The sequence below is a fragment of the Oncorhynchus clarkii genome, chromosome 9 (genome assembly GCF_045791955.1).
Source record: "Oncorhynchus clarkii lewisi isolate Uvic-CL-2024 chromosome 9, UVic_Ocla_1.0, whole genome shotgun sequence".
Classification (NCBI taxonomy): domain Eukaryota; kingdom Metazoa; phylum Chordata; class Actinopteri; order Salmoniformes; family Salmonidae; genus Oncorhynchus; species Oncorhynchus clarkii.
The window spans coordinates 65761673-65789448 of NC_092155.1; the positions used below are offsets into that span (position 1 = coordinate 65761673).

A 27776-nucleotide genomic window follows, 5' to 3' on the forward strand; every position below is an offset into this window, starting at 1 on the left:
CAAAAGCGAGTGATTATTCCTGTTTCAGGGGGGAACCCTTCGCTCCGCTCGCTAGCTAGATGCTGGTTGCTATGGATTTCTGTGAAAAGCTCTCAGAATAATGTTAGAATGGCACATCCCACCTGTGATGTCAGAGCTGTGAGGCTAGCTGTTGATATGGTGGGAGGGGCGAGGCTGTAGCCTGTTGCTCATGATCATCAAATAACCTGGTAATACTCTGCATGCCTTGTGTCTGTGTGCAGAGAGAGCAGAGTTGTCGTGCGATGCAGAAGCAACAGCAACAGTTAGGACTTCATGTTTTCTTCTCTTATTGATCACTTTGAGAGCCGCTGGCTTTTTTGTATCAACTAAAACTCACAACTGTTGGAAGAACTGATGCACAACCACAGTGAGTATTTCATCATATTTGTTCTTATTTAGCTCATCTCAGAGGATATTGATACAATACAGTTTTCACAGCTCATGTAATAGTAAATGCATAGTGCTATCACGCGCTATCAGTATTTACCAAGACTTACAACAAGTGTGCATCTGTTGACGCTGAGCACCCTTTCAACATTTAATGTATTGTATTACTTTTCAATTTTCAGTGGAGACGTAAAACATTGGGTGGTGTAACAGCAGTATTGCTACTGTACTAATCACCCTCACAGTTTACATGGTTATGATTAAACAGTTCAAAATGTAAACGAATGGTGATCAATCAACATGTTCATCTGGTGAGCATGTTTTCAGTTAGTTGGAAAAATCAGTCATCCAGAGATCATAGTTTTCAGCGTTAACAAGTTTTGATACTGGTACTCTTGCACGCAGCACCCATTTGAGTATCTATGGGCATATTGCAAGTTAATATTTTTCCCCAGGTTCTGAATTAAATCATAGTAATATACTGTCCTTTCAGTGTCATATGAAACATTTTAGCTACTGTCCACTCTGATTTTATCCAATGATTCCATCTGTTCATTTCTTCTCGTTGTATCACTCCATCTCCATGTCTCTAACAGATGACTATGATTAGCATACTGTTGATCAGCCCATGGTAAAAGAGTGGCAGATACAGCAGATACGCTACATAGTGAGTCACATGTATTTCTTCTTAGAGGACAGATTTTGTTGAAATTCCGTAGCTGTAGCATCTGAGCAACATACAGTATTTGTTGTTGGCAAGGAGTATATATAAAAAGAATGAATTGAAAAACAGTCACACGACAACATTCCAGTATTATTGGTATTTAGTCATTTTGCTGTCAGACAGACATTTGAAGCAGTGGATAATAATAACTGCAGATCATTCTGAACATAATATAAATGTTTCTAAAGTAAAGATCTGCATAACAATGTTTTATTATATTCCTTGCCAACAGTTACCCATATTTGGTTGTAAGTGGTGTGCCCCCCCCCATTTTAATGGGCCACCTAAGACCAACAAGAAAACACAAATACATACAGTACATACATACACTTTATATACAAAAGTATGTGGACACCCGTTCAAATGAGTGGATTCAGCTATTTCAGCCAGACCTGTTGATGACAGGTGTATAAAACCTAGCACATAGCCATGCAATCTCCATAGACAAACAGTGTCAGTAAAATGGCTGTCCTGCAGCTTTCAGTGACTTTTAACGTGGAACTGTCATAGGATGCCACCTTTCCATTCCAAGTCATTTCGTCAAATTTCTTCCCTGCTAAAGATGCCACGGTCAACTGTAAGTGCTGTTATTATGAAGTGGAAATGTCTAGGAGCAACAACGGCTCAGCAGTGAAGTGGTAGACCACACAAGCTCACAGAACAGGACCACCAAGTGCTGAAGTGCGTAGCACACTACCGAGTTCCAAACAGCCTCTAGAAACAATGTCAACACAATAACTGTTCTTCGGGAGTTTCATGAAATGGGGTTTTCTATGGCCGAGCAGCCGCACACAAGCCTAAGATCACCATGCGCAATGCCAAGTGTCGGCTGGAGTGGTGTAAAGCTTGCCGCCATTGGACTCTGGAGCAGTGGAATCCCGTTCTCTGGAGTGATGAATCATGCTTCACCATCTGGCAGTCCGACGGAAGAATCTGGATTTGGAGCATGCCAGGAGAACCCTACCTGCCCCAATGCATAGTGCCAACTGCAAAGTTTGGTGGAGGAGGAACAATGGTCTGGGGCTGTTTTTCACAGTTCGGGGTAGGCCCCTTAGTTCCAATGAAGGGAAATCTGAACGCTACAGCATACAATGACAATCTAGACGATTCTGTGCTTTCGACTTTATGGCAACAGTTTGGGGAAGGCCCTTTCCTGTCTCAGCATGACAATTCCCCTGTCCATACAGAAATGGTTTGTCACGATCAGCGTAGAAGACCGTGACTGGCCTGCACAGAACCCTGCCCGACCTCATTAATGCTCTTGTGGCTGAATGGAAGCAAGACCCCGCAGCAATGTTCCAACATCTAGTGGATAGCCTTCCCAGTTGAGTTAAAGTTGTTATAGCAGCAAAGGAGGACTAACTCCATATTGATTTCCATGATTTTGGAATGAGATGTTCGACGACCAGGTGTCCACATACTTTTGGTCATGTATTTTATGTATGTACGTACAGTGCATTCGGAAACTATTCAGACCCCTTCCCTTTTTTGACATTTTGTTACGTTACAGCGTTATTTTAAATGGATTCTATCTACACACAATACCACATAATGACAAAGGGAAAACAGGTTTTTAGACATTTTTGCACAAGTATAAAGAACATTTGCTATGAGACTCAAAATTGAGCTCAGGTGCATCCTGTGCACTTCGAGGCAAGCAACACTGCAGCATGCATGAGAGCACCAGCTGTTCCGGGCGACTGTGTGATCAAGCTCGCAGTAGCCGATGTGAGCAAGACCTTTCAACAGGTCAACATTCACAAGGCCGCAAGGCCAGACGGATTACCAGCACGTGTACTCAGAGCATGCACTGACCAACTGGCAAGTGTCTTCACTGACATCTTCAACCTGTCCCTAGCCGAATCTGTAATACCTACATGTTTCAAGCAGACCACCATAGTCCCTGTGCCCAAGAACACCAAGGTAACCCGCCTAAATGACTTCTGACCTGTAGCACTCACATCTGTAGCCATGAAGTGCTTTGAAAGGCTGGTATTGTCTCACATCAACACCAGCATCCTCCCAGAAACCCTAGACCCACTCCAATTTGCATACCGCCCCAACAGATGCACAGATTATGCCATTTCTATTACACTCAACACTGTCCTTTCCCACCTGGACAAAAGGGACACCAATATGAGAATGCTGTTCATTGACTACAGCTCAGTGTTCAACACCATAGTGCCCTCAAAGCTCATCACAAAGCTAAGGACCCTGGGACTAAACACCTCCCTCTGAAACTGGATCATGGACTTCCTGACAGAACGCCACCAGGTGGTAAGGGTAGGTAACAACACAGAGGCTCCTCAAGGGTGCGTTCTTAGTCCCCTCCTGTACTCCCTGTTCACCCACACCTGCGTGGCCAAGCACGACTTCAACACCATCATTAAGTCTGCAAACGACACAACGGTGGTAGGCCTGATCACCGACAACAACGAGACAGCCTATAGGAAGGAGGTCAGAGACCTGGAAGGGTGGTGCCAGGACAACAACCTCTCCCTCAACGTGGTCAAGATAAAGGAGATGGTTGTGGACTACAGGAAAAAGAGGGCCGAGCACGCCACCATTCTCATCGATAGGTCTGTAGTGAAGCAGGTTGAGAGATTCAAGTTCCTTGGTGTCCACATCACCAACACACTATCATGAAGAGGGCATGACAATGCCTATTCCCCCTCAGGAGAATGAAAAGATTTGGCATGGGTCCTCAGATCGTCAACAAGTTATACAGCTGCACCATCGAGAGCAAGGCGCTACAGAGGGTAGTGCATACGGCCCAGTACATCACTTGGGGGCAAACCTTCTGCCATCCAGGACCTTTATACCAGGCAGTGTCAGAGGAAGGCCCTAAAAAATGTCAAAGACTCCAGCCTCCCTAGTCATTGACTGTTCTCTTTGCTACCACACGGCAAGCGGTACCGAAGCGCCAAGTCTAGGTCCAAAAGGCTTCTTAACAGCCAAGCCATGCGACTTCTGAACAGCTCATCAAAAGCCTACCCTGACTATTTGCATTGACCCACCCCCCTTTTTATGCTGCTGCTACTCACTGTTTATTATCTATGCATAGTCACTTTACCCCTACCTACATGTACATATTACTTCAACTACCTCAAATATCCTGTACCACCGCACACTGACTCTGTACCAGTACACCCTAGCCTCGTTATTGTTATTATATTGTTGCTCTTTTATTTTTTACTTTAGTTTATTTAGTTAATATTTTTCTTAACTATTATTTTTCTTAAAACTGCATTGTTGGTTAAGGGCTTGTAAGTAAGAATTTCATGGTAACAACACCTGTTGTATTTGACGCGTGTGACAAATAAAATAACATTTGGACAAAAGAGCAAGATTTGTCAAATGACAGACAGGCAACGATCATCATGTCACCAGAATAAGACCCTTGATATTAATTGGAAAAGAGCATCAAGCTGTAACGTCGTCTGTGTGTAGCTGGTGAGATGAGTCAGGCGCAGGACAGCAGATATGAGTAATAAAAACACTTTTACTAAAAAATCTAAATATATACACATAATATATACGACCACACAATACGGACCACCATACAACAAGCAATCACTCACAAAAACCATGTGAGGAACAGAGGGTTAAATAATGAACACGTGATTGTGGGATTGAAAACAGGTGTGTGAGAAACAAAGACAAAACAAATGGAAAATGAAAAGTGGATCAGCGGTAGCTAGAAAGTCGGTGACGTCGACCTCCAAATGCTGCCCGAACAAGGAGAGGGACCAACTTCGGCGGAAGTTGTGACACAAGCATCACCATCCTGTGAAGTTCATCATAATTTATTTAATCTGTAGCCTAATTAACAGCATGCTTCCCTGAGGACTATTATGTCAATATTTGCGAATAAAAGCATTTCCACCGATTTCTCACATAATTAATTATACAGAAACAAAAATAGTATTTTGTTTTGTCACATTTGGAAAGTTGACTGAAAATGTTTCTGTTTCCATCAGGCCTGTCATGTTTCATCTGACAAAAAGGTTGGGTGGGAAGTTGGTTACAGACAAACATTTTGTCAAAACTTCAGCCATGCCGACAGGCCGACAGCACCCATTGGCATGCCCCCTACCACGCCCCCTGCCACACCCACCACCTAAGCTCCTTTTTGTTCCATAAAACCCTAAATATTTCTGCTATACACTGTAAACCCCACACTGACTTTCTATATTCATTTGCAACAGGCAACATGAAGGTGGCAATGCTCAAAACGTTGACTACATCTCTTAAATCCACTACTGGAAATAGCCTATTGGGAAATGATGAGCGATAAGAGAGCTAAGAAGTGAAGGAAAATGAGCAGAGTTGATTTACTTGCACTCCTGTTGATCACAGGATTTGTTAGTAGGGTCATTCATCAATTGTGATAATATCAATAACCTGATCATGATTTTCCGCAGATGTATTAGTGCGCAAAATGCTCATTTCTTCTTTAGACCTATTTATGATGTATGGTGTGTAACCCATGGATCAATTTCTCCCACTCTACAGGGTCATTCAGATTTGAATGAGATGAACTAATGACTTTCTTGTACCTACATCTTTAGCAGTCATGCTTCCCCCACTCTCAGATTTGGCCAAGGCCAGAGTAATTATAAACTGCTATTCCTAGATGTATTCAATAGCAATTGATGTACAGTACAAATCTCCCAGTTTAGAATGATTTTAGATTTTTGGGGTCTAGGTCATTTGGGTAGTAAACCAACGCTGGCTGAACAGTAAGCAGACAGAGGCTTACATCTAATTATGTGCATTTAAACTGCATTATACTTTACCAACAGGGCAGATTGTCATTTTATATCTCATTTTGTACAATTGCATGTTATAGTACAAATCCCTGCTGGCAAGAGTTTATAAATGACAGAGGAACCTACTGTCCATCTTTTTGAGCCACTACACATTCTATCAAATCTATCCGATTTGCTACCAAAACCACTGCTGAATATATCAGTCTTAAATCCGCTCCAAGTAAAATAGCTTTTCCTTTTGAGGCCCTACCATTCTATACAATCCTATTTGCTACCACTGCACTCAACTCTTCACTCAACTCCACACAAAACAAGTTTCCCCCTGTTGGTATTACCTAGAGCCCAGCTCTGTTAATCAATCCCATCAACTAAAGTAGTTTCCCCTCTCTGTTCAGGCTGACACAATCTAATAATGTTGTCCAGAAAGACTGGATGTTGATTTTTCAATTTTTCAGTCCAACACCATCCATCCCTCATCCCTCCATCTCTTTGATCTGTCATTCCCTGTCCTCCCTGCCAGACCATCCCGCTGAGGCTTGTAGTGGGGTCTGGTTTGGTCTGGTAGCCACACTGAGCAATCCCTTCTAAGGAAGCAGAGCAATCCCATAGAGCAATCCTTTAAAAACACTCTGTCCATGCAGTGTCAAGCTGTCTGCCTTCAGGTACACATCCCTACTGGGATGCTTTTACCAATGGCTGAAGAGCAGAGTTGGGGCTCAAATAAACCTGAATTTAACCTGCTTCCCCTGCGCCTACCGAGACATGAATGGACAATACTGTAACAGGATACTAATACTACTGGTTGGTAGGTGATCAAATACTTATGTCATGCAATAAAATGCAAATTAATTACTTAAAAATCATACAATGTGATTTTCTGGATTTTTGTTTTAGATTCCGTCTCTCACAGTTGAAGTGTACCTATGATAAAACATTACAGACCTCTACATGCTTTGTAAGTAGGAAAACCTGCATAATTGGCAGTGTATCAAATACTTGTTCTCCCCACTGTATGTACTACAAAATACAGCACATAAAAACAATAACGTGCCAAAAACACAGAACATGGCAAAAGTAATGCACCCGACAATAATCCACAACACAAATAAACAATTACACACAAAGACATGATGGGAAACAGAGGGCTAAATACATATAAATTGATTAGGGAATGAAAACCAGGTGTGTATGGGACAAGACAAAACAAATGGACATATGAAAAAATGGAGTGGCGATGGCTAGAAAGCCGGTGACGGCGATCAAGGAGAGGAGCCGACTTCAGCGGAAGTCATGACAACCAAGCCATGAAGTCGAAAGAATTGTCTGTAGAGCTCAGAGACAGGATTGTGTTGAGGCACAGATCTGGGGAAGGGTACCAAAAAATGTCTGCAGCATTGAAGGTCCCCAAGAACACAGTGGCCTCCATCATTCTTAAATGGAAGAAGTTTAGAACCACCAAGACTCTTCCTAGAGCTGGCCGCCTGGTCAGACTGAGGAATCGGGGGAGAAGGGCCTTTGTTAGGGAGATGTCCAAGAACCCCATGGTAACTCTGACAAAGTTCCAGAGTTCCTCTGTGGAGATGGGAGAACCTTCCAGAAGGACAACTATCTCTGCAGCACTCCACCAATCAGGCCAGACGGAAGCCTCATGACAGCCTACTTGGAGTTTGCCAAAAGGCACCTAAATGACTCTCAGACTCTCTTCTCTGGTCTGATGAAACCAAGATTGAACTCTTTGGCCTGAATGCCATGCAACATGTCTGGAGGAAACCTGGCACCATCCATATGGTGAAGCACGGTGGTGGCAGCATCATGCTTTGGGGACGTTTTCAGCGGCAGGGACTGGTAGACTAGTCAGGATCGAGGGAAAGATTAACAGAGCAAGGTACAGAGAGATCCTTGATGAAAATCTGATCCAGAGCGCTCAAGGCATCAGACTGGGGCGAAGGTTCACCTTCCAACAGGACAGCGACCCTAAGCACACAGCCAAGACAACGCAGGAGTGGCTTCAGAACAAGTCTCTGAATGTCCTTGAGTGGCCCAGCCAGAGCCTGGACTTGAACCGGATGAAACAAACTTGAGACAGTGCAGCGGCGAGACTGTGCAGCGGCGCTCCCCATCCAACCTGACAGAACTTGAGAGGATCTGCAGAGAAGAATGGGAGAAACTCCCCAAATACAGGTGTGCCACGCTTGTAACACCATACCCAGATGACTGGAGGCTGAAATCGCTGCCAAGGGTGTTTCAACAAAGTACTGAGTAAAGGGTCGGAATACTTATGTACAGTGCCTTGCGAAAGTATTCGGCCCCCTTGAACTTTGCAACCTTTTGCCACATGTCAGGCTTCAAACATAAAGATATAAAACTGTATTTTTTTTGTGAAGAATCAACAACAAGTGGGACACAATCATGAAGTGGAATGACATTTATTGGATATTTCAAACTTTTTTAACAAATCAAAAACTGAAAAATTGGGCGTGCAAAATTATTCAGCCCCTTTACTTTCAGTGCAGCAAACTCTCTCCAGAAGTTCAGTGAGGATCTCTGAATGATCCAATGTTGACCTAAATGACTAATGATGATAAATACAATCCACCTGTGTGTAATCAAGTCTCCGTATAAATGCACCTGCACTGTGATAGTCTCAGAGGTCCGTTAAAAGCGCAGAGAGCTTTTAATCATCGTACATTATACTGTACAAAAAATGTAAAGTAGTAGTATTGTGTGGATTAAAGTAAATGACGTTTGGATATGGTGGACAATGTTGAAGGCTAGCAAAACAATTATAGCCCTGGAGATATTTCTTGTGCCAATGTATTCAGAATTTATTAAATCCACCCACTTGCATCATAAAAGGGCCTTTTTTCGATTCCGCGATTCATAAGCATAAGGTTTGCTCCAGGCGTTGATTCTAGCCTGCATAAAAAAACTGATTTGAAAAGAGAGGAGAGAGAGAGAGACATAGTGAGAAAGAGAGAGAGAGCAAGTGAGCCAGAGAGAGGGGAAGAGAGAGTGAGTGACAGACAGAGCTCAGTATCTCTGTGGTCAAAAATCCATTTCACATAACGTGTGGAGAAACAGAGAAAATTGTCTATTTAGAAACCAGTCTATAGTAGAGGGTGAAACAAATCTCTCTGCTCATACCAAGTAGACAGGGTTATTAAATAATGACAGAGAATACAAAACTAATCAAAGTAACCAACAGTATGATAAATAAGATATATGATTTGCTTAATTCAACCTCGGTGTGAGTTTTATATTTAACAGACCGAGATTCTGTTTTAAATGCCAAATATTCCATTAATAAGAGATTTGAAACATTTAGACTCGGTTTCGGTCATTTGATCTAAACTGAACATGAATGTGTCTAGTTTAAAAATAATTTAAGACGATGTATTTAGGGTCCTCCTGAGAGGCGCAGCGGTCTAAGGCACTGCATTACAGTGCTAGAGGCATTAATACAGGGTCCATTCGTGGGTCCGTAGTACAATTGGCCCAGCATCGTCCCACTTAAGGGAGGGTTTGGCCGGAGGGGCTTTATTTGGCTCATCGTGATCTAGTGACTCCTTGTGGCGGGCCGGGTGCCTGCGGGCTGACCCCGGTTGCCAGTTGAACAGTGTTTCCTCCTACACATTGGTGCAGCTGGCTTCCGGGTTAAGCAGCCGGGTGTTAAGGCGGGTCATGTTTCGGAGGACGCATGACTCCACCTTTGCCTCTCCCAAGCCCGTTGTGGAGTTGCAGCGATGAGACAAGATTGAAATTGGGGAGAAGAAGGGGGTAAAATATTAAATAAAAAATGTATGATGAATTTAAGCTTCGTATAGTTAATAAACTATAATGTACTTGTGTTTACACAGACTTCTCTGAAACCTTTTACTCATTACCAAACCAATGACCTCTGAAAGCTAACAGAAACGTCAATGTTGATTCAAAGTGTGACCAGAAAATGTCACCAAATAAGGATCACTTAGGATCAACTTCATATTTGTCACATTACGATGGCCTGAATGGCACAATTCCAGGATCTCAGTCATAGCCTTCATTAGACACATGAAGTATGTTGCTCACTATATTTCCCAAGCAATTTCAGTCACATTCTCAAGGTACTGTTGGAAATCTGCTTCATTCGTGTTGCATTTCAAAGCCACAGTCAATCCTATATTTCTCAGACCCTTGAAATGTTCTGGTAGTGCTTTCCAAAGACAGTTTGAGTCAGTTTCTCGAGGCACAGTTGGAAATGCATGAGCACTGCAGACAGAGGGAATCACAGCCCAGGCCAGTGACTCACAAGCAATCTGGAGAGAACATGCCCTGTGGCAAAGCTGCGATAGATAGCATGGCATAGAGCCTGCACAGAGAGGCACATCGAGAGAGGGCCAGACCTCACCCGATCTGGTGGAAAGAGAAAAATGTATCTGGCTCTGTGTTGTTTCATCTCTTTCTCCGAGGTCCCTGGGAAATACAAATCTCCCTGAAAGAGGTGTTTAAAGGCACAGCAGAGTTCTAAAACACCACAACTACAAGGGTTCTCCTGTGACTGGAGACACCTGTTACTACTGGCCCTAGAGAGTAAACAAAACTGGAGAATATAAGGCTTTTATCTATCGTATCTTTGCCATCCATGTCTTTGGGCTAAGAAGAGGAGAGGAATTTTTAAGATAATTTATTTGAGAATTTTGACCGTTGGAGCATGAAGAATAAATAACTAATTGTTCTGCAATTTAGAGTGGAACACATGTTTACTGTCTTTGGGCAAAGAAGAGGAGAGGATTTGAAGAATGCCTCAATAACTTCTATTCTTGATTTTTATCAGTATAATATCCTTGGAGCATCAATAAATTCGTCATTTTCATGAAAGATTTACTGGATATTTAGGATTTTAGAAGCAGATGGGATATGGTTTGTTGAAACTAAAACGGTCTATTTGTTATACTTTTGTGGTATTCCATAAAGACAGAGAATGCTGTTGGGAGTCACTGCAGTGTCATAGAGCTCACCAGCTTGTCGTCCTTAGAACCGGGAATGAGTTCGTTCAATCATTCCTATGGGGAAATTAATGGAGTTTTGGGATAAATGCAGAAAATAAGGTCTGAGGTTAACACAGGCTAAGGAGATCGTATACGTTTTGTTCTATGAGATATCAGTCAGTTAACATGGACTTTATGAATTATGAGGTCTTTATGTTCTTTATGTGCTCATTGTGATTACATAAATGCTTAAAAATTCACAAAAAAGTGATGTTAATCTTCATCAGCTATCTCACAGAACAAAACCTATAAGATATCCTAAGCATGTGTTTACCACAGGACATATTTTCAGCGTTTATTAGGAAATAAAAAATAAAAACATTATAAGCTTTGTCCACGAACCATGGTGGAGTTAGTGCCTACAAAAAGATGCTATTACTATTGCTCTCTATTGACCATCACAACAGTGGCCTTGTTCAAGCTGGTTTTGTTCAAGCTGTTGAGTCGATTCAAGATGCTGATCATTGTGACCTAAGTGTCTCTCCTCATCTTACACATATCCTTCTATGAGTAATGCTGGTTCCCTCTGTTCTTTAGAAACAACCAGTGGCAAACCAAACACAGATTCCTCCAATTGGATACCAAGCAGGCTAAATGTTACAGTGATGCTTTGCCAGAGAGGAATAGGCGAATGTCAATGTACTCCATAATCTTTGGCTTCGTTTGGGGTGGTTCACTCTAATGTGACAGGCGGGAAACAGAGAGAAGGCCAACAGTAACTGTAATCATTGGCTCAGAGGAACTGACAGTGCAGGTGCCTAATAACTATCCACTGACCGTGACGCACTCCGATCCATCCATTTTTAGAACCCCTTGGATCCTTCCTCACCCAGTGATTGGTGGCTGAAGACGCCTGCGCTCTGACATTAATTTGTCACAATTTGCGACTTGCTAACCTGCCTCTCCTTAATCACAATCATTTATTTAATTAGTTTGGACATAAGCCACAAGGCCCTCAGAGCCACTGATGAAGTGAATAGTTTTAATTTGTGGTTGGTCTTATGGCTGCACACTGAAACTTCTAAAAATTGAAATCCAATTTTGTTTTCTTAGTGGTATTTTTGGTTGTTATGGCGTTGCCAAGGAAAGTCTGTCAGGAATCAGAGAAATACTATTAGAATATTTATTGTAATCATGTTTTTTTTTTACAGCTACAAAATGTATTGTGTTGTGGGATTGGTAGTTACGGTATTTCACACATGACGGAAATTGAAGTGTTACAAAAGGCAATTTTATATAAAAACGTCCCCTTTTCAGGACCCTGTCTTTCAAAGATAATTCGTAAAATCCAAATAACTTCACAGACCTTCATTGTAAAGGGTTTAAACACTGTTTCCCATGCTTGTTCAATGAACCATAAAAAAATTATGAACATGCACCTGTGGACGGTTGATAAGACACTAACAACTTACAGATGGTAGGCAATTAAGGTCACAGTTATGAAAACTTAGGACACTAAAGAGGCCTTTCTACTGACTCTGAAAAACACAAAAAGTAAGATGCCCAGGGTACTTGCTCATCTGCGTGAACGTGCCTTAGGCATGCTGCAAGGAGGCATGAGGACTGCAGATGTGGCCATGGCAATAAATTGCAATGACCGTAAATTGCAATGTCCGAACTGTGAGACACCTAAGACAGCACTACAGGGAGACAGGACAGACAGCTGATTGTCCTCGCAATGGCAGACCACGTGTAACAACACCTGCACAGCATTGGTACATCCGAACATCACACCTGTGGGACAGGTACAGGATGGCAACAACAACTGCCCGAGTTACACCAGGAACGCACAATACCACCATTAGTGCTCAGACTGTCCGCAACAGGCTGAGAGAGGCTGGACTGAGGGCTTGTAGGCCTGTTAGTAAGACAGCCTCTTCGAATTGGAGGTGGAGGGTCGGTCATGGTCTGGGGCGGTGTGTCACAGCATCATCGGACTGAACTTGCTGTAATTGCAGGCAATCGCGTTACAGAGAAGAAATGTGGTACCCTTCCGGCAGGCTCATCCTGACATGACCCTCCAGCATGACGATGTCACCAGCCATACTACTCGTTCTGTGTGTGATTTCCTGCAAGACAGGAATGTCAGTGTTCTGCCATGGCCATGGTCGGATCTCAATCCCATTGAGCACGTCTTGGACCTGTTGGTTCAGAGGGCAAGGGCCATTCCCCCCAGAAATGTCTGGGAACTTGCAGGTGCCTTGGTGGGAGAGTGGGGTAACATCTCACAGCAAGAACTGGCAAATCTGGTGCAGTCCATGAGGAGGAGATGCACTTCAGTACTTAATGCAGCTGGTGGCCACACCAGATGCTGACTGTTACTTTTGATTTTGACCCCCCCTTTGTTCAGGGACACATTATTCAATTTATGTTAGTCACATGTTTTTTTTAATGTTTTTTATTTCACCTTTATTTAACCAGGTAGGCTAGTTGAGAACAAGTTCTCATTTGCAATTGCGACCTGGCAAAGATAAAGCAAAGCAGTTCGACACATACAACAACACAGAGTTACACATGGAATAAACAAACATACAATCAATAACACAGTAGAAAACTCTATATACAGCATGTGCAAATGATGTAGGATAAGAGAGGTAAGGCAATAAATAGGCCATGAAGGCGAAGTAATTACAATATAGCAATTAAACATGGGAATGGTAGGATGTGCAGAAGATGAATGTGCAAGTATAGATACTGGGGTGCAAATGTCTGTGGAACATGTTCAGTTTATGTCTCAGTTATTGAATCTTGTTATGTTCATACAAATATTCACACATGTTAAGTTTGCTGAAAATAAACGCAGTTGACAGTGAGAGAACGTTTCTTTTTTTGCTGAGTTTAGTTGTAGGGAGTGTAGCTGTATAAAGCAGAGGTGATTGTACTGTTAAAAAGTGTTCAGTACATACATAGTTTTGGTCTTAGATACTACATGCAATCAATCCAGCCCTAAATGCTCTTGCTAACATATAGTCTGGAAAAATAAATGTTCTGCTGCCTCGACAGCTTAAAGGCCAGCCATCAAGAACAACAATGCAGTCAGAACCAATGTGGCAGGAATGTCCATATTAGGAAGAGTCGATAGTAACAGTCTTGGCAGATTAGAAATCCATTTTTGTAAGCAGGAAGTCACCCCGCTGTGTTTGATGATGTCATATTGCTATCTGCGTTTGTGTATCTGTGTGTGTGTGTGTGTGTGTCTATTGTCTATAAGTGTTGTTATGCAAAGCTCCTGAAATAGAAGCAGTTTTCTAGAAGATCTTGATTCCCATCACAACAGAACCACCTCACCTTTGGCTCTGAATGTGTTTTCACTTGTGTTTTGGTTACAAGTAAATATTTCATTTCAACCCAGTGTTTTTCATGGGTACATGACTCCACTACATGATACATGGTTCCCCTCTGGCTGAATTGAACAAAGTGTGTGTGTGGTGACACGTAACAACAATTATTCACATTGACATATTTCACAATGACACCCCCTACATAATCAGAAGCCAGGATCATTTCAGCTTTTGATCACAGTGAAATCATGTTGTTGCCTAAAATCCTGAGTCAGAATTTTTGATGCGCAAAGCTTTTATGTGCATTAATGGGAAATCAGCCACAATCAGTAACTGTTTCAAACATCCTGAATCGACCACTAAATGCAATAGTTTTTTTTGTTTTTGAGGCTTTTGCTCTGCTGTGACAATAATCTCTCCATTAGGGGCATAATGAGAAAAGACAGTAGGCTAAATCAATGATTTATTCATGTTTGTAGTGTTCAATGTTTCCCATAATTGTCACAACACCCTGTACATTTGGTGCCATGCATGTTGTGGTATAGTGATGTACATTATGTCCACTTATACCGTGGGATTTTTGAAATCTTGTTTCTGATTGGCTTGAAGGGCATTCTAGGGCATGCATGATTTCCCTATAATGCCCAGCAATATTCAAAGGCTATGAAGTTCATTTTTACATGTTCTATGTTTAAGCTGCGTTTGAAAGTAGAATTGAAAACATTATTGGCATTGTTGAATTAAATGTTCATAACAGCAAGCTACTGTAGGAGGACTGATGGTTTGGTTCGCTAAGCTAGCAAGTCTGTTTGATTACCAAGGCTGTAGCTATCTGATGCATTTTCTAGCTACTGCAGTGGATGGAGAACACATTTTTACCCGGAAATTAACACATTTCTAGTGGCAAATGTGTTAAATTATAGCTGTAGTATAAGCGGGATAATCAACTCAGAGTTCTATGCATTCTTGGTGCCACTCTGCTTAGGCTATGCATTGTGACTAACAACTTCCACGACATACTTTATTTTCCTTAGAACGCATAGCTCCTCATTGATTATCCCTTACATGATTGTAAAATAATCCTTTTAAAAGTAACAAAAATATATTACAGCTATGAAATTAACTCATCACTTCTTTGAATTAACTTATAAGTTAAATTGCAGGATACATATAGAATGTCAATTAGAAATCCTAACTATCAAGTACAATTTTCCCCCAATAAATAGACCCATATGTCTAGTCCATATAACTTTAGCCAGTTAGCAATCACTAATCAAGCTATTGTGAATGACTGGGTAACACGTGCAATAAAATGCAAATTAATTACTTAAAAATCATATCATGTGATTTTCTGGATCTTTGTTTTAGATTCCGTCTCTCACAGTTGAAGTGTACCTATGATAAAAATTACAAACCCCTACATGCTTTGTAAGTAGGAAAATCTGCAAAATCGGCAGTGTATCAAATACTTGTTCTCCCCACTGTACATACTCCAACCAGAAGACATGGACTACAGACAACATTCGCACTGAGCTAAAGGGTAGAGCTGCCACTTTTGAAGGAGCTTATAAGAAATCCTGCTATGCCCTCCGATGAACCATCAAACAGGCAAAGTGTCAATACAGGACTAAGATTGAATTCTACTACACCGGCTCTGACACTCGTTGGATGTGGCAGGGCTTGCAAACTATTACGATTACAAAGGGAAGCATGGCCGCGAGCTGCCCAGTGACACGACCCTATCAAATGAGCTAAATTACTTCTATGCAGACTTCCAGTCAAGCAACACTGAAGCACGCATGAGAGCACCAGCTGTTCCCGGACAACTGTGTGATCACGCTCTCCATAGATGATGTGAGTAAGACCTTTAAACAGGTCAACATTCACAAGGCCAAAGGGCCAGACGGATTACCAGGACATGTACTCCGAGCATGCGCTGCCCAACTGGCAAGTGTCTTCACTGACATTTTCAACCTGTTTCTGACCGAGTCTGTAATACCAACATGTTCAAAGCAGACCACCATAGTCCCTGTGCCCAAGAACACCAAGGTAACAGGCCAAAATTACTTCTGACCTGTAGCACTCACATCTGTAGTCATGAAGTGCTTTAAAAGGCTGGTCGTGGCTCACATCAACACCATTATCCGAGAAACCCTAGACCCACTCCAATTTGCATACTGCCCCAACAGATCTAAGGATGACGCAATCTCTATTGCACTCCACACTGCCCCCTTTCCCATCTGGACAAAAAGGAACACCTATGTGAGAATGCTATTCATTGACTACAGCTCAGCGTTCAACACCATAGTGCCCTCAAAGCTCATCACTAAGCTAAGGACCCTGGGACTAAACACCTCCTTCTGCAACTGGATCCTGGACTTCCTGCAGGGCGACTCCTAGGTGGTAAGGGGAGGTAACAACACATCTGCCACGCTGATCCTCAACACGGCGCCCCTCAGGGGTGCATGCTCAGTCCCGTCCTGTACTCTCTGTTCACCCATGACTGCATGGTCAAGAATGACTCCAACACCATCAGTAAGTTTGCCAACGACACAACAGTGACTGTTCACCGACAACGATGAGACAGCTTAATGGAAGGAGGTCAGAGACCTGGCAGTGTGATGCCAGGATAACAGCCTCTCCCTCAAAATGATCAAGACAAAGGAGATTATTGTGAACTACAGGAAAAGGAGGGCCAAGCACGCCCCCAATCTCATCGATGTGGCTGTAGTGGAGTAGGTTGAGAGCTTCAATTTGCTTGGTCTCTACATCACCAACAAACTGTTATGGTCTAAACACGCAAAAACAGTCAGGTAGAGGGCACAACAACACCTATTCCCCCTATGGAGACTGAAAAGATTTGGCATGGTTCCTCAGATCCTCAAAAAGTTCTACAGTTGCACCATCGAGAGCATCCTGACTGGTTGTATCACCGCCTGGTATGGCAACAGCTCGGCCTCCGACCATAAGGCACTACAGAGGGTAATGCGTACTGCCCAGTACATCACTGGGGCCAAGCTTCCTGCCATCCAGGACCTCTATAACTGGCGGTGTCAAAGGAAGGCCCTAAAAATTGCCAAAGATTCCAGCCACCCTAGTCATAGACTGTTCTCTCTGCTACCACATGACAAGCGATACAAAGCACAAAGTCCAGGTCAAAAAGGCTTATAACAGCTTCTACCCCAAAGCCATAAGACTCCTGAACAGCGAACCAAATGGCTAACCCCACTTTTTACACTGCTGCTACTCTCTGTTTATTATCTATGCATAGTCACTTTACCTCTACCTACAAGTACATATTACTTCAAATACCTTGACTAACCTGTGCTCCGGCACATTGAATCTGTACCGGTAGCCCCTGTATATAGCCTCACTATTTTAAATTTTATTGTTGTTCTTGTAACGGCCGTTAAAAGAACTGGACCAATGTGCAGCGTGGTGAGCGTACATTTTCTCTTTTATTCGAAATGACGCCGACAAAACAATAAACAATACAAAATAAACCGTGAAGCTTAAGGCTATGTGCCATCAAACCAAGTTAACTTCCCACAAACACAGGTGGGAAAAAGGGTACCTAAGTATGGTTCCCAATCAGAGACAATGATAGACAGCATAGAAACATAGAAATAGAAAATCATAGAAACACAAAACATAGAATGCCCAGCCCAACTCACACCATGACCAAACCAAAATAGAGACATAAAAAGGATCTCTAAGGTTAGGGCGTGACAGTTCTTTAATTATTTATTTTTCCATTTTCCTATTTTTTTCATTTTTATTTCTTTATTGTTTACTTTAGTTTATTTCGTAAATACTTTCTTAACACTTGTTTTTCTTAAATCTGGGCTTTTAAGTAAGCATTTCACTGTAAGGTCTACACCTGTTGTATTTGGCGCATGTGACAAATAACATTTGATTTGATTCATTTTTTTAACTAGTGAGAAATATATTTAATTACTGAAAAAATCTGCGAGTTTGCTTCATTCACTATCATGCTAAACTATAAAATTAAATAATTTTCCCGTATCTAATTAATGTATATTACCCAACATTTTACCTCAGATTGGTGCAGTCGCGACCCGTCATTCAGGGCAGACCCACCTGTTTTGAGCACTACCTGTTTAGCTAAAAAAAGTAAATAAAAAATATATAGAGTACCAGTCAAAAGTTTGGACACACCTACTCATTCCAGGGTTTTTCTTTATTTTTTACTATTTTATACATTGTAGAATAACAGTGGAAAAAACTATGAAATAACACATATGGAACCAAAAAAGTGTTAAACAAATCTAAATATATTTTATATTTGAGATTCTTCAAAGTAGCCACCCTTTACCTTGATGACAGCTTTGCACACACTTGGCATTCTCTCAACCAGCTTCATGAGGTAGTCACCTGGAATGCATTTCAATTAACAGGTGTGTCTTGTTAAAGGTTAATTTGTCAAATTTCTTTCCTTCTTAATGCGTTTGAGCCAATCAGTTGTGTAGTGACATGGTAGGGGTGGTATACAGAAGATAGCCCTATATGGTAGTCCATGTTATAGCAAGAACAGCTCAAATAAGCAAAGAGAAACAAGTCCCTCAATACTTTAATACATGAAGGTCAGTCAATCAAGCAGTTTGAAAGTTGCAAAACCGTAGCAAAAACCATCAAGCGCTGTGATGAAACTGGCTCTCATGAGGACCACCACAGGAAAGGAAGACTCAGAGTTACCTCTGCTGCAGAAGACAAGTTCATTAGAGTTACCAGCCTCAGAATGAGTAGGTGTATATAGTAGGTGTATATATATTTTTGCATGTTATTTTGTCATTAATACATGTCACATATCAGTTTGCAAACAATGTACAAAAATGTATAATTCAGTTAATAAAGCTGCATACAAACATAGTCTCTTTTTGCTTTTTTGAGTAAGGCAGCTCCAAAATGCAGGTGTTTCAGCCTAGCCCAGTGCTTTCTGTGGTGGTGGGGCAGCCAGCGGAAAGTACAGAGTATAGGGGTTGGTAATGTTCGCTGAGATTGTCTCAGTATTCTGTCAGTCATTGGGACACTACATCACCGCAATATCTACAGGTAGAGCTTGAAAATTCCAGCCCCTTGGGTGCTGCCATAGATTTACATTAGATGTGCCCATCCAAGAAGGCTCAAGGTCATTGGCCAGAGATAAAATTACATCAAATCATGTTATATCTACCGTAGCTTTGATTGGATTGATCATGTCAACATCATGCTTTCAAAATCTTAGTTAGCAAGCTAGACAAGCAGTTATCATCCTGCATCAAGTCTGCAATCTACTGGCAAATACTTTTCAATCCCTGTCATATGAAGAGAAATTATAGATAAAATGTATCAGTACTCATCGGTCATAAACATTACATAACAAGTTGGAAATTGCAAATTCAACAATGAGTGCTAAGGCGCCACTGCAGCCATGGTTCGATCCCAGGCTGTGTCACAGCCGGCTGTGACCGGGAGACCAATGAGGCGGTGCACAATTGGCGTCGTCCGGGTAAGGGGAGGGTTTCGCTGGCCGGGATGTCCTTGTCTCATCGTGCTCTAGCGACTCCTTGTGGCGGGCCGAGCGCCTGCAAGTGGACTTCGGTCATCAGCTCGACAGTGTTTCCTCCGACACATTGGTGCTGCTGGCTTCCAGGTTAAGTGAGCAGTGTGTCAAGAAGCAGTGCGGCTTGGCTTTCGACCTTTGCTGAGTCCGTAGGGGTGAGACAACATCGTAATTACCAATTGGATATCACCAAAAAGGGGGTAACGCCACGGGCCAGAAAAGTTTGAATACATTGGCCATGCTGGCAATCCAGCATGACTTCTGTTGCGTTCAAAACAACTGGAAACTCATACCTGGGAAATCTCAGACTTTAGTGAATTCAAGACAACTGGGAGCTCGGATCAAACTAGCTCTGACTGTGAAAATACAGAAAATAATTTTGAATGGTCATCCAACTCTGAATTCGAAGTCGGGATTTCAGGCCTCTTTCTAGAGCCCACAAGAAGGACCCCTGTGCCGCTTCCTGTTCAAGTGAGCAGAGCACAACAACGTGAGTCAAAAAAATTAATGTGTGCTGCTGCATAAATGATGAAATATGCCAGGGAGATATGTATACTGTAGCCAAGAAAGTAATACTAAGGGCATGTTGTGTAGTAAGCTGTTAGTAACCCATGTGCCTCACCCTAAACATTTGGTCCCTTTCCTCCCTCATAACTTAGCCTACTGTTCTGACTTGATGGTGCACATGTACTGTAGTCTATAGCCTGTTATAGAGAAATATAATCATTGAGTATTGTAAGAGCTTTCATTGTCTGCTTATATGCCCCCTTATTTATCCTCCACTTCTGACTTGGTGTTCAGGGAGAATACTGTAATACTGTAGCCCATGTTATTAATTCAGTCGCTGTACATTTCAAAGGGCTGAACAAATAGTTATATTGACTATGTCCATCCTGGCTCGCTCATTAATGTCTTAATCAAAATGACGGATTGCCTCTTATCTGCTCGTCGCCCCATTATGTCATAGTTTGTGCATGCCAATTGTCAGTAGAAACCACATTTTGTTTAAGCAAGTCAGCTATATCAGCTATGTTTTTTAACAGCAGTGAATGAGGCTGAATGAACTGCCATGAAAATAAATAAATTACAGCGGTTTTTGGACTCATTCAGCAGTTTTTACCTGATTAAGGACAATACCATTGAAAATTAATGTTGAAAGTTCAATATATACTCCTAAAACTTAAATGTTTTATTGTCACATAGGTGCAGTGAAATGTGTTGTTTTACAGCAAGTCCGAACCGCAGGATAAATAAAGGGGCCATATAAGCAGACAATGAAAGCTCTTACAATATTAGATGATGACATTTCTCTAAAACAGACTATAGGCTACATGTGGACCACCAAGTCAGAACAGTAGGCTTAGTCATGAGGGGGAAAGGGACCAAATTATTAGGGTGAGGCACATAGGCTACTAATACCTTACTCCATAACATACATTTAGTGTTACTTAGCTACAGTATACATATCTCCCTGGCATATTACATCACTTATGCAGCAGCATACAATACATTTTTGGACCTTCTTGTGTTGTGCTCACTTGAATAGGAAAGTGGTGCGACGGTCCTTCATGGGCAAATTTTGTCATCAAACATTGTCATGAAAGTATGACATTCTCTGGATTTATGGTGCTTTCATTACAACTGGGAACAAGGTTGAATCAAGACGTCGGTGATCTTCAGGTCGGAGCGCTAAAAGAGGCCCGAGTTCCCGAGTTGGATGACTGTTCAAAACGTATTTTCCCAGTCTTTTCGTTATTTTCAGAGTTCCCAGTTGTCTTGAACTCACTGAAGTCTTTCCCAGTTCCGAGTTCCCAGTTGTTTTGAACACGGCAGAAGTCATGCTGGATTGACAGCATGGCCAATGTATTCAAACTGGCAAATCATGTTGAATGTTGATCCTTTTAAGCTTGGAAAGAGACCCTTAAACCCAGACTTGGACCACACACCCACTCCCCTTAATACCAGGCTAGTGAATTGCCTTTCAATGCTTGCAGTTAGCCACTCATTCCTTCCAAACCACTCATTGTTGAATTTCCGATTTACAACTTGTTGTGTAATGTTTATGTCCAATAGTCGATGAGCACCGATACGTTATATCATTAATTTATCTTCATACAAAAAGGATTAAAAAGGCTTTGCCAGTTGATTGTGGACTTGATTCATGATTATGACTGCTAGCTTGCCAGCTAATTTTTGAAAGTATGATGTTGACATGATTAGTCCAATCAAAGCAACGGTGGATATAACGTGATTTGACATAATTTTATCTGTGGCCAATGACTTTGAGCCTTCTTGGATAGGCACTTCTAATGTAACTCTGTGGTAGCACCTAAGGGGCTTACATTTTCGAGCTCTACACCTAGATTTTGTGGCGATGTAGTGTCCCTATGAGTGACAAAACATTGAGCAACTAGAGAACATTACCAACCCCTACGCTCCGTATTTTCCGCTGGCTGCCCCACCACCACCACAGAAAGCACTGAGCTAGGCTGAAACACCTGCATTTTGGAGCTGCCTTACTCAAGAAAGCAAAAAGGAGACATGTTTGTAGGTGGATTTGTTAATTGAAAGATTTTTTGATTTTTTTACATTGTTTTCAAACTGATATGTGACACGTATTCATGGCAAAATAACATGCAAAATAGGCAACAACAAAAAACAATAGGTGTGGCACTGGTTCTGCCTACATAGAGAAATGTTCACCTAGTTGCATAGACAGGAATGAGCAGTTAGCTTCCCAGCCAGCTGATTGATATGCTACGAGCCAACTCAAAGAAGAAACAATATAAATGTAGCTAACTAGCAAGATACACTACCTAATGTACTGTAGGTCTTATTCAGTTAAATGCAAAGAAGTAATGTTAGGAAAAAGTAACTCCCCTAAAGTTTCAATTCTGGCGTCCCAGGCACGTGTTCTTCAGACAGAGGTTGAGGTTCAACTTCACGTGATATTATCTCAGAAAAAGTGGCACGATAACTTGTGGGGAGGGGTGGAGGAGGACGTGGAGAAAATGTCCTTAAGTTTGATGTACTGTATGACATTAAGCTTCAAGCAAATACAAAAGACAGGGCCGGACTACTGCATTTGGGGCCCCGGGCCACTGACGAAAGAGGCTAACTATGCCTAAAGAATGTTGGGGGCTTATACTCTTAAAGGGATAGTTCCCCCAAATAACAAAATGACATATTGGTTTCCTTACCATGTAAGCAGTCGGTTGATAATGTATGACAGCAATCCATGCTTTGGTTAAGTTTACCTGGCAGTGGCTGGCAAGTCATAGAACCGATGTTAGCATTTTTCGTGCATCATATTCAAATGATCTATAAGTGACTTTTGTTGAGCTTAACAATCCATTTTAGATTCTTTAGAACAATTTGGACATGATGCTCAAAAAATGCTAATGTCAGTTCCACGACTTGAATGGGATTTGTGCCACAAAACGGGATGGGATTTATCATTTGGAAACCGTGCCAGGTAAACTAAACCAAAGCATGCATTATTGTCATACCATGTCCATAAACTGGTTACATGGTAAGGAAGCTAATGTAATTTTGTCATTTGTGTGAACTGTCCCTTTAATGCAAGTGTCAAGAAATGTTTACATTCTAAAAGGCCATATTTCCCTCAAGAACCATAGGTTCTAACAAAGTTCTAACAACCTTTTAAGAGTATTTTTAAGAGTGTATAGTACATGATTTTTTATGTTTGTCCTTTCCCTCCTGAAGGTAAAGGTGTGTCCGTGAGAGGTTGACCACAGGAATGTGAGCTGCGGTGGGAGTGCACATGGAGGTTCTGTGCCTGTATAGGTAAAGATGACTCTGCTGGCAGGCGACGGCTCAGACTATGACTACAGTGCTCTGAGCTGTGCCTCCGATGCCTCCCTCCTCCTTCCTCAACCCCCGCCCCTGTCAGAGCAAGAGGCCCTCAAGGGGGCCTACTACAAACGGGCCCAACTCCTACCTGAGGACCCAGACCACCTCCTCACCAACTCCACCTCGCTCTCCGCTGCCCGTAAACTCCATGCCATTATCAATGTCGGCGGGCTGCGTTATCAATTACCCTGGACCACCTTGGAGGACTTCCCCCTGTCCCGACTTGGCCAGCTGCGCCTCTGCAGCAGCTTTGACGAGATCATGTGCGTCTGCGACGATTATGACATTGCCAGCAACGAGTACTTCTTCGATCGTTCGCCCTGTGCCTTCCGCACCATCCTGACCTTCCTGCGGGCCGGGAAGCTGCGATCCCTCAGGGAGATGTGTGCCCTCTCCTTCAGGGAGGAGCTGCTCTACTGGGGGGTCCCTGAGGAGAACCTAGAATGGTGCTGCCGTCGCCGCCTCATCCAGCGGGTGGAGGAGTGTGACGAGCTGGAGCGGGCAGCCCAGGAGGATGAGGAGGAGGAGCTGATGATGGACACCGAAAGCGGGCACCGCAGAGGCAGCGCCGCCCGGGCTACGGAGACCCGGATGGAACATTATATGAACAAGCTGAGAGACATGGTGGAGAGGCCTCACTCAGGCCTGCCAGGGAAGATCTTTGCCTGTTTGTCGGTGCTGTTTGTCACCATCACGGCTGTCAACCTGTCCATCAGCACCATGCCGGCCATGAGAGAGGAGGAGGAGCAGGTAGATGGACATCATGAGGACTAGGAAGCGTCAGCACAGGGCAACAGGACATACACTCTCACCATGGATATTACATAGTTATTACATATGGACATAATAATTACACCATACGTATTACATAATTACTAACATAGCCATTACATCAACACAGAATTCTATTCCCCGACCCTTGATAACAAAGCCTGCACTTTGAAATTGTAAATAACTTTTTTTATATCAAAGCTCAAAGAGCATTTGGCAAGTAAAATTAATAATTGATTATGTGTGTGGGCATCAGACCACTCTTCTAATTTGCAAAGAAAACATTTGGAAAAGTCTCGTTCTAATCTAATTTAGGTGCTCATTATCATGGCTGACTTCAATCACTGCGGTAATTAACTTTTTCTGGCCTCAGTAGCCAGATAAAAAGAAAATAAATAGAAAATTGGAGTCACACACACACACACATACACACACACGCACGCACACACTGCACTTCACTGGTTTCATTGTGAGTTCTAGGAGAGTACTTTCAGGTGGAGAAAAAGCAATTAATTTGTCTTTAGCCTCAGTTACCTGTATGTAAACATTATCGAACATATTTTTGTACCCAGAAGGTAATTCATTACCCCAGAGGGGAATTACTTCATATGGGGCTCCAAAGGCTGGTACCTGAGCAGTGCATTCCAAAATTGTATCCCTGATATATTATATTGTTACACAGTTAGAATTAATTGAAGTGGAGAATGTTGCTTTCTAAAAGCTGTTCTTTCTGAAAAAAAAGCTTATTGTACATACTGTGTAGATGAGATACACTGGTATAAGTCATTTCCGACTGTGTGGGAGTGTTTCATAATAATACTGCGTGCTTTCTTCTGAAATAGAATCAACTCAAAGGCCATTTTATATTATATTTTATGTGTTTTGAATTGGTTAACAATTGAATATCAATTGAAACATCTTCACAAAAACAATTTATTAGAAACAACCTCCCAAATAATACATAACCATCGGGCTTGGAGAGGATTTTCTGGTGCTAACTACATTCAGGAGTTTTGTCAGGTTTTTGGTTCAGTACATTGCATTCTCATCTTTTATGTAGCTTAATAAAGCAACACCTACACTCACAACACCTCACTCTGAACAGAACCATCTGAGCAGTGAACAGAGAAGGTGCAATCTTGGAGTTTAACATGAAAAGATTGGCAACAAGCTGTGACTAGAAAATAAACGGTCTGTTATAAATAGAGTCTGTTTTTGATGCCCTGCAGTCTACAATTTGACATTTGAGGAATGCAAATTGGTATACCACAATAATGTCCCTTAGATTTTAGGCAGCATAATATCTCCCTCTAGTGTCTAACTACATCCTTGTAACAACAAAAGGTCCAAAATTAGTTCAGAACAAAAGCCTACACACCCTGTGGCCTTATAGGACAAATGGTGAAGAATACTGTTGTATATGCTAGAGGCATAATATTAGATGTATGTACAGGTGCTAACCAGTGTCTCCTGTGCCTCTTAGGGCAAGTGCTCCCAGATGTGCTACAACATCTTCATAGTGGAGACGGTGTGTGTGGGCTGGTTCTCCCTTGAGTTCACCCTGCGCTTCATCCAGGACCGGGACAAACTTGCCTTCCTGAGACGCCCTCTGAACCTCATAGACGTGGTGGCAATCCTGCCCTACTACATCACCCTAGTAGTGGACAGCTACCAGGGGGAGAAGAAGCTGGGCTCGGGCAGCAGTTACCTTGACAAGGTGGGTCTGGTGCTCCGGATCCTCCGTGCCCTGAGGATTCTGTACGTGATGCGACTGGCCCGCCACTCATTGGGCCTGCAGACTCTGGGGCTTACTGCGCGGCGCTGCACGCGGGAGTTCGGATTACTCCTCCTCTTCCTCTGCGTGGCCATTGCCCTCTTCTCCCCGCTGCTCTACCTCATTGAGAACGAGATGGCTACGACCCACGAGTTCAGCAGTATCCCCGCCACCTACTGGTGGGCCGTCATTACCATGACGACAGTGGGCTACGGGGACATGGTTCCGAGGAGCATCCCGGGTCAGGTGGTGGCTCTGAGCAGTATCCTGAGCGGGATTCTTCTCATGGCGTTCCCAGTCACCTCCATCTTCCATACATTCTCCCGGTCCTATGTGGAGCTGAAGCAGGAGCAGCAGAGGCTACTGCAAAGACGGACACACTTCCTGTTACGCAGGAGGATAGGCGGGCTGGGGAGTAACATGTCGCTGGAGAGTGACTACCCCAGCTGTGGTTCCTCTGGGGCCAGGGACAACTGAGTAGGAGGAGGAGGAGGAGGGATGATTAAAGGGCACAGCACACAAAGAAAATGAGAGAAAATAGGGGTTAGAACTTGGCAACTTCATCTGTGAACAGGGAACCAAATGACTGAGGAGGATGAGAGAAGAGATCAAGGACGCAAAGCACAGACTATAGACAAAGAGACTATAGACAGAGAGACAAACTGAGAGTGATAAAATAGGGGTTAAGTAAGATTACCTGGCAATGCTCTGCTTCCATTTTTTGAGTTTATTATTCTTCAATGGATGACATCATCTCTGCCTACAGCATTATGATTTAACAGATGCCGGAAATGTTCCCAGAAATCAGAAGATCTGCACAATAGCAGAAAGAAGATTATAATAAACCATTTTAGATGATTGGCATAACAGTACATCATATTCCATAAAGTAATTTATCAAAAATAACATGGACGTACAGTATAGGCTACATGTAATATGTGATCGATTTCGTATTCATTTTTGTGTCTCAATTGTAAAGTGTGAGTCCATAACCATATTTCTTAAGAGTTACATGTATTGGAGGTGTATTGGTGCTCAGCACTGGGTTGCAATTTTCTGTATAAAACAATGAAGGAATATGTATCTGTACGTAGTTATTATGTGCTCCGTCTCTCACAAATGTATTTCTAAAACATAGTAATTTGTGTGTAAAAAAAATTGTACGTTTGTTTTATTTTTTGCTATTGATTGCTAAATGTTTTGAGCTTATTTTTCTCTTTAAAGTTTAACTGAACTTAATCTGATCTGCCTCATGATTGCTTGGACTTATTTGTAATTTACTGACTTTTCTGCTATTTCCTAACCATTTATATGTCTATTTTCAAAACACAGCAAATGAAATAAAATAAATCTAATTTGTCACATGTGCTTAATACAACAGCTGTAGACTTTACCATGAAATGCTTACCTACGAGCCCTTTAAGAACAATGCATTATTAAAAATTAAGAAACATTTTCTTAATGAAAAAAGAAAATAGTAACACAATAAAATAACAATAACGAGGCTATATAAAAGGTGTACTGGGTCAATGTTCAGGGGGTATGAGGTCGTTGAGGAAATTGAGATCATATGTACGTGTAGG

General features: G+C 42.2%; 1 protein-coding gene across 1 annotated transcript; it reads left to right on the forward strand.

Annotated features, from left to right (window-relative positions):
* Positions 1 to 239: 239 nt before the first annotated feature.
* On the forward strand, positions 240 to 27543 carry LOC139417367 (voltage-gated potassium channel regulatory subunit KCNG1-like). The gene is made up of 3 exons (XM_071166637.1): positions 240 to 388; positions 23502 to 24398; positions 25903 to 27543. The coding sequence occupies exons 2-3, from the start codon at positions 23589 to 23591 to the stop codon at positions 26668 to 26670; spliced, it is 1578 nt and encodes a 525-aa protein (XP_071022738.1). The 5' UTR covers positions 240 to 388; positions 23502 to 23588; the 3' UTR covers positions 26671 to 27543.
* Positions 27544 to 27776: the final 233 nt, after the last annotated feature.

Excerpts from the sequence above, each read along its gene's own strand:
- LOC139417367 (XM_071166637.1), top strand. The coding sequence starts at position 23,589 with ATGACTCTGCTGGCAGGCGACGGCTCAGACTATGACTACAGTGCTCTG. Across the intron at positions 24,399-25,902 it reads TGAGAGAGGAGGAGGAGCAG|GGCAAGTGCTCCCAGATGTG; the intron begins GTAGATGGACAT and ends TGTGCCTCTTAG.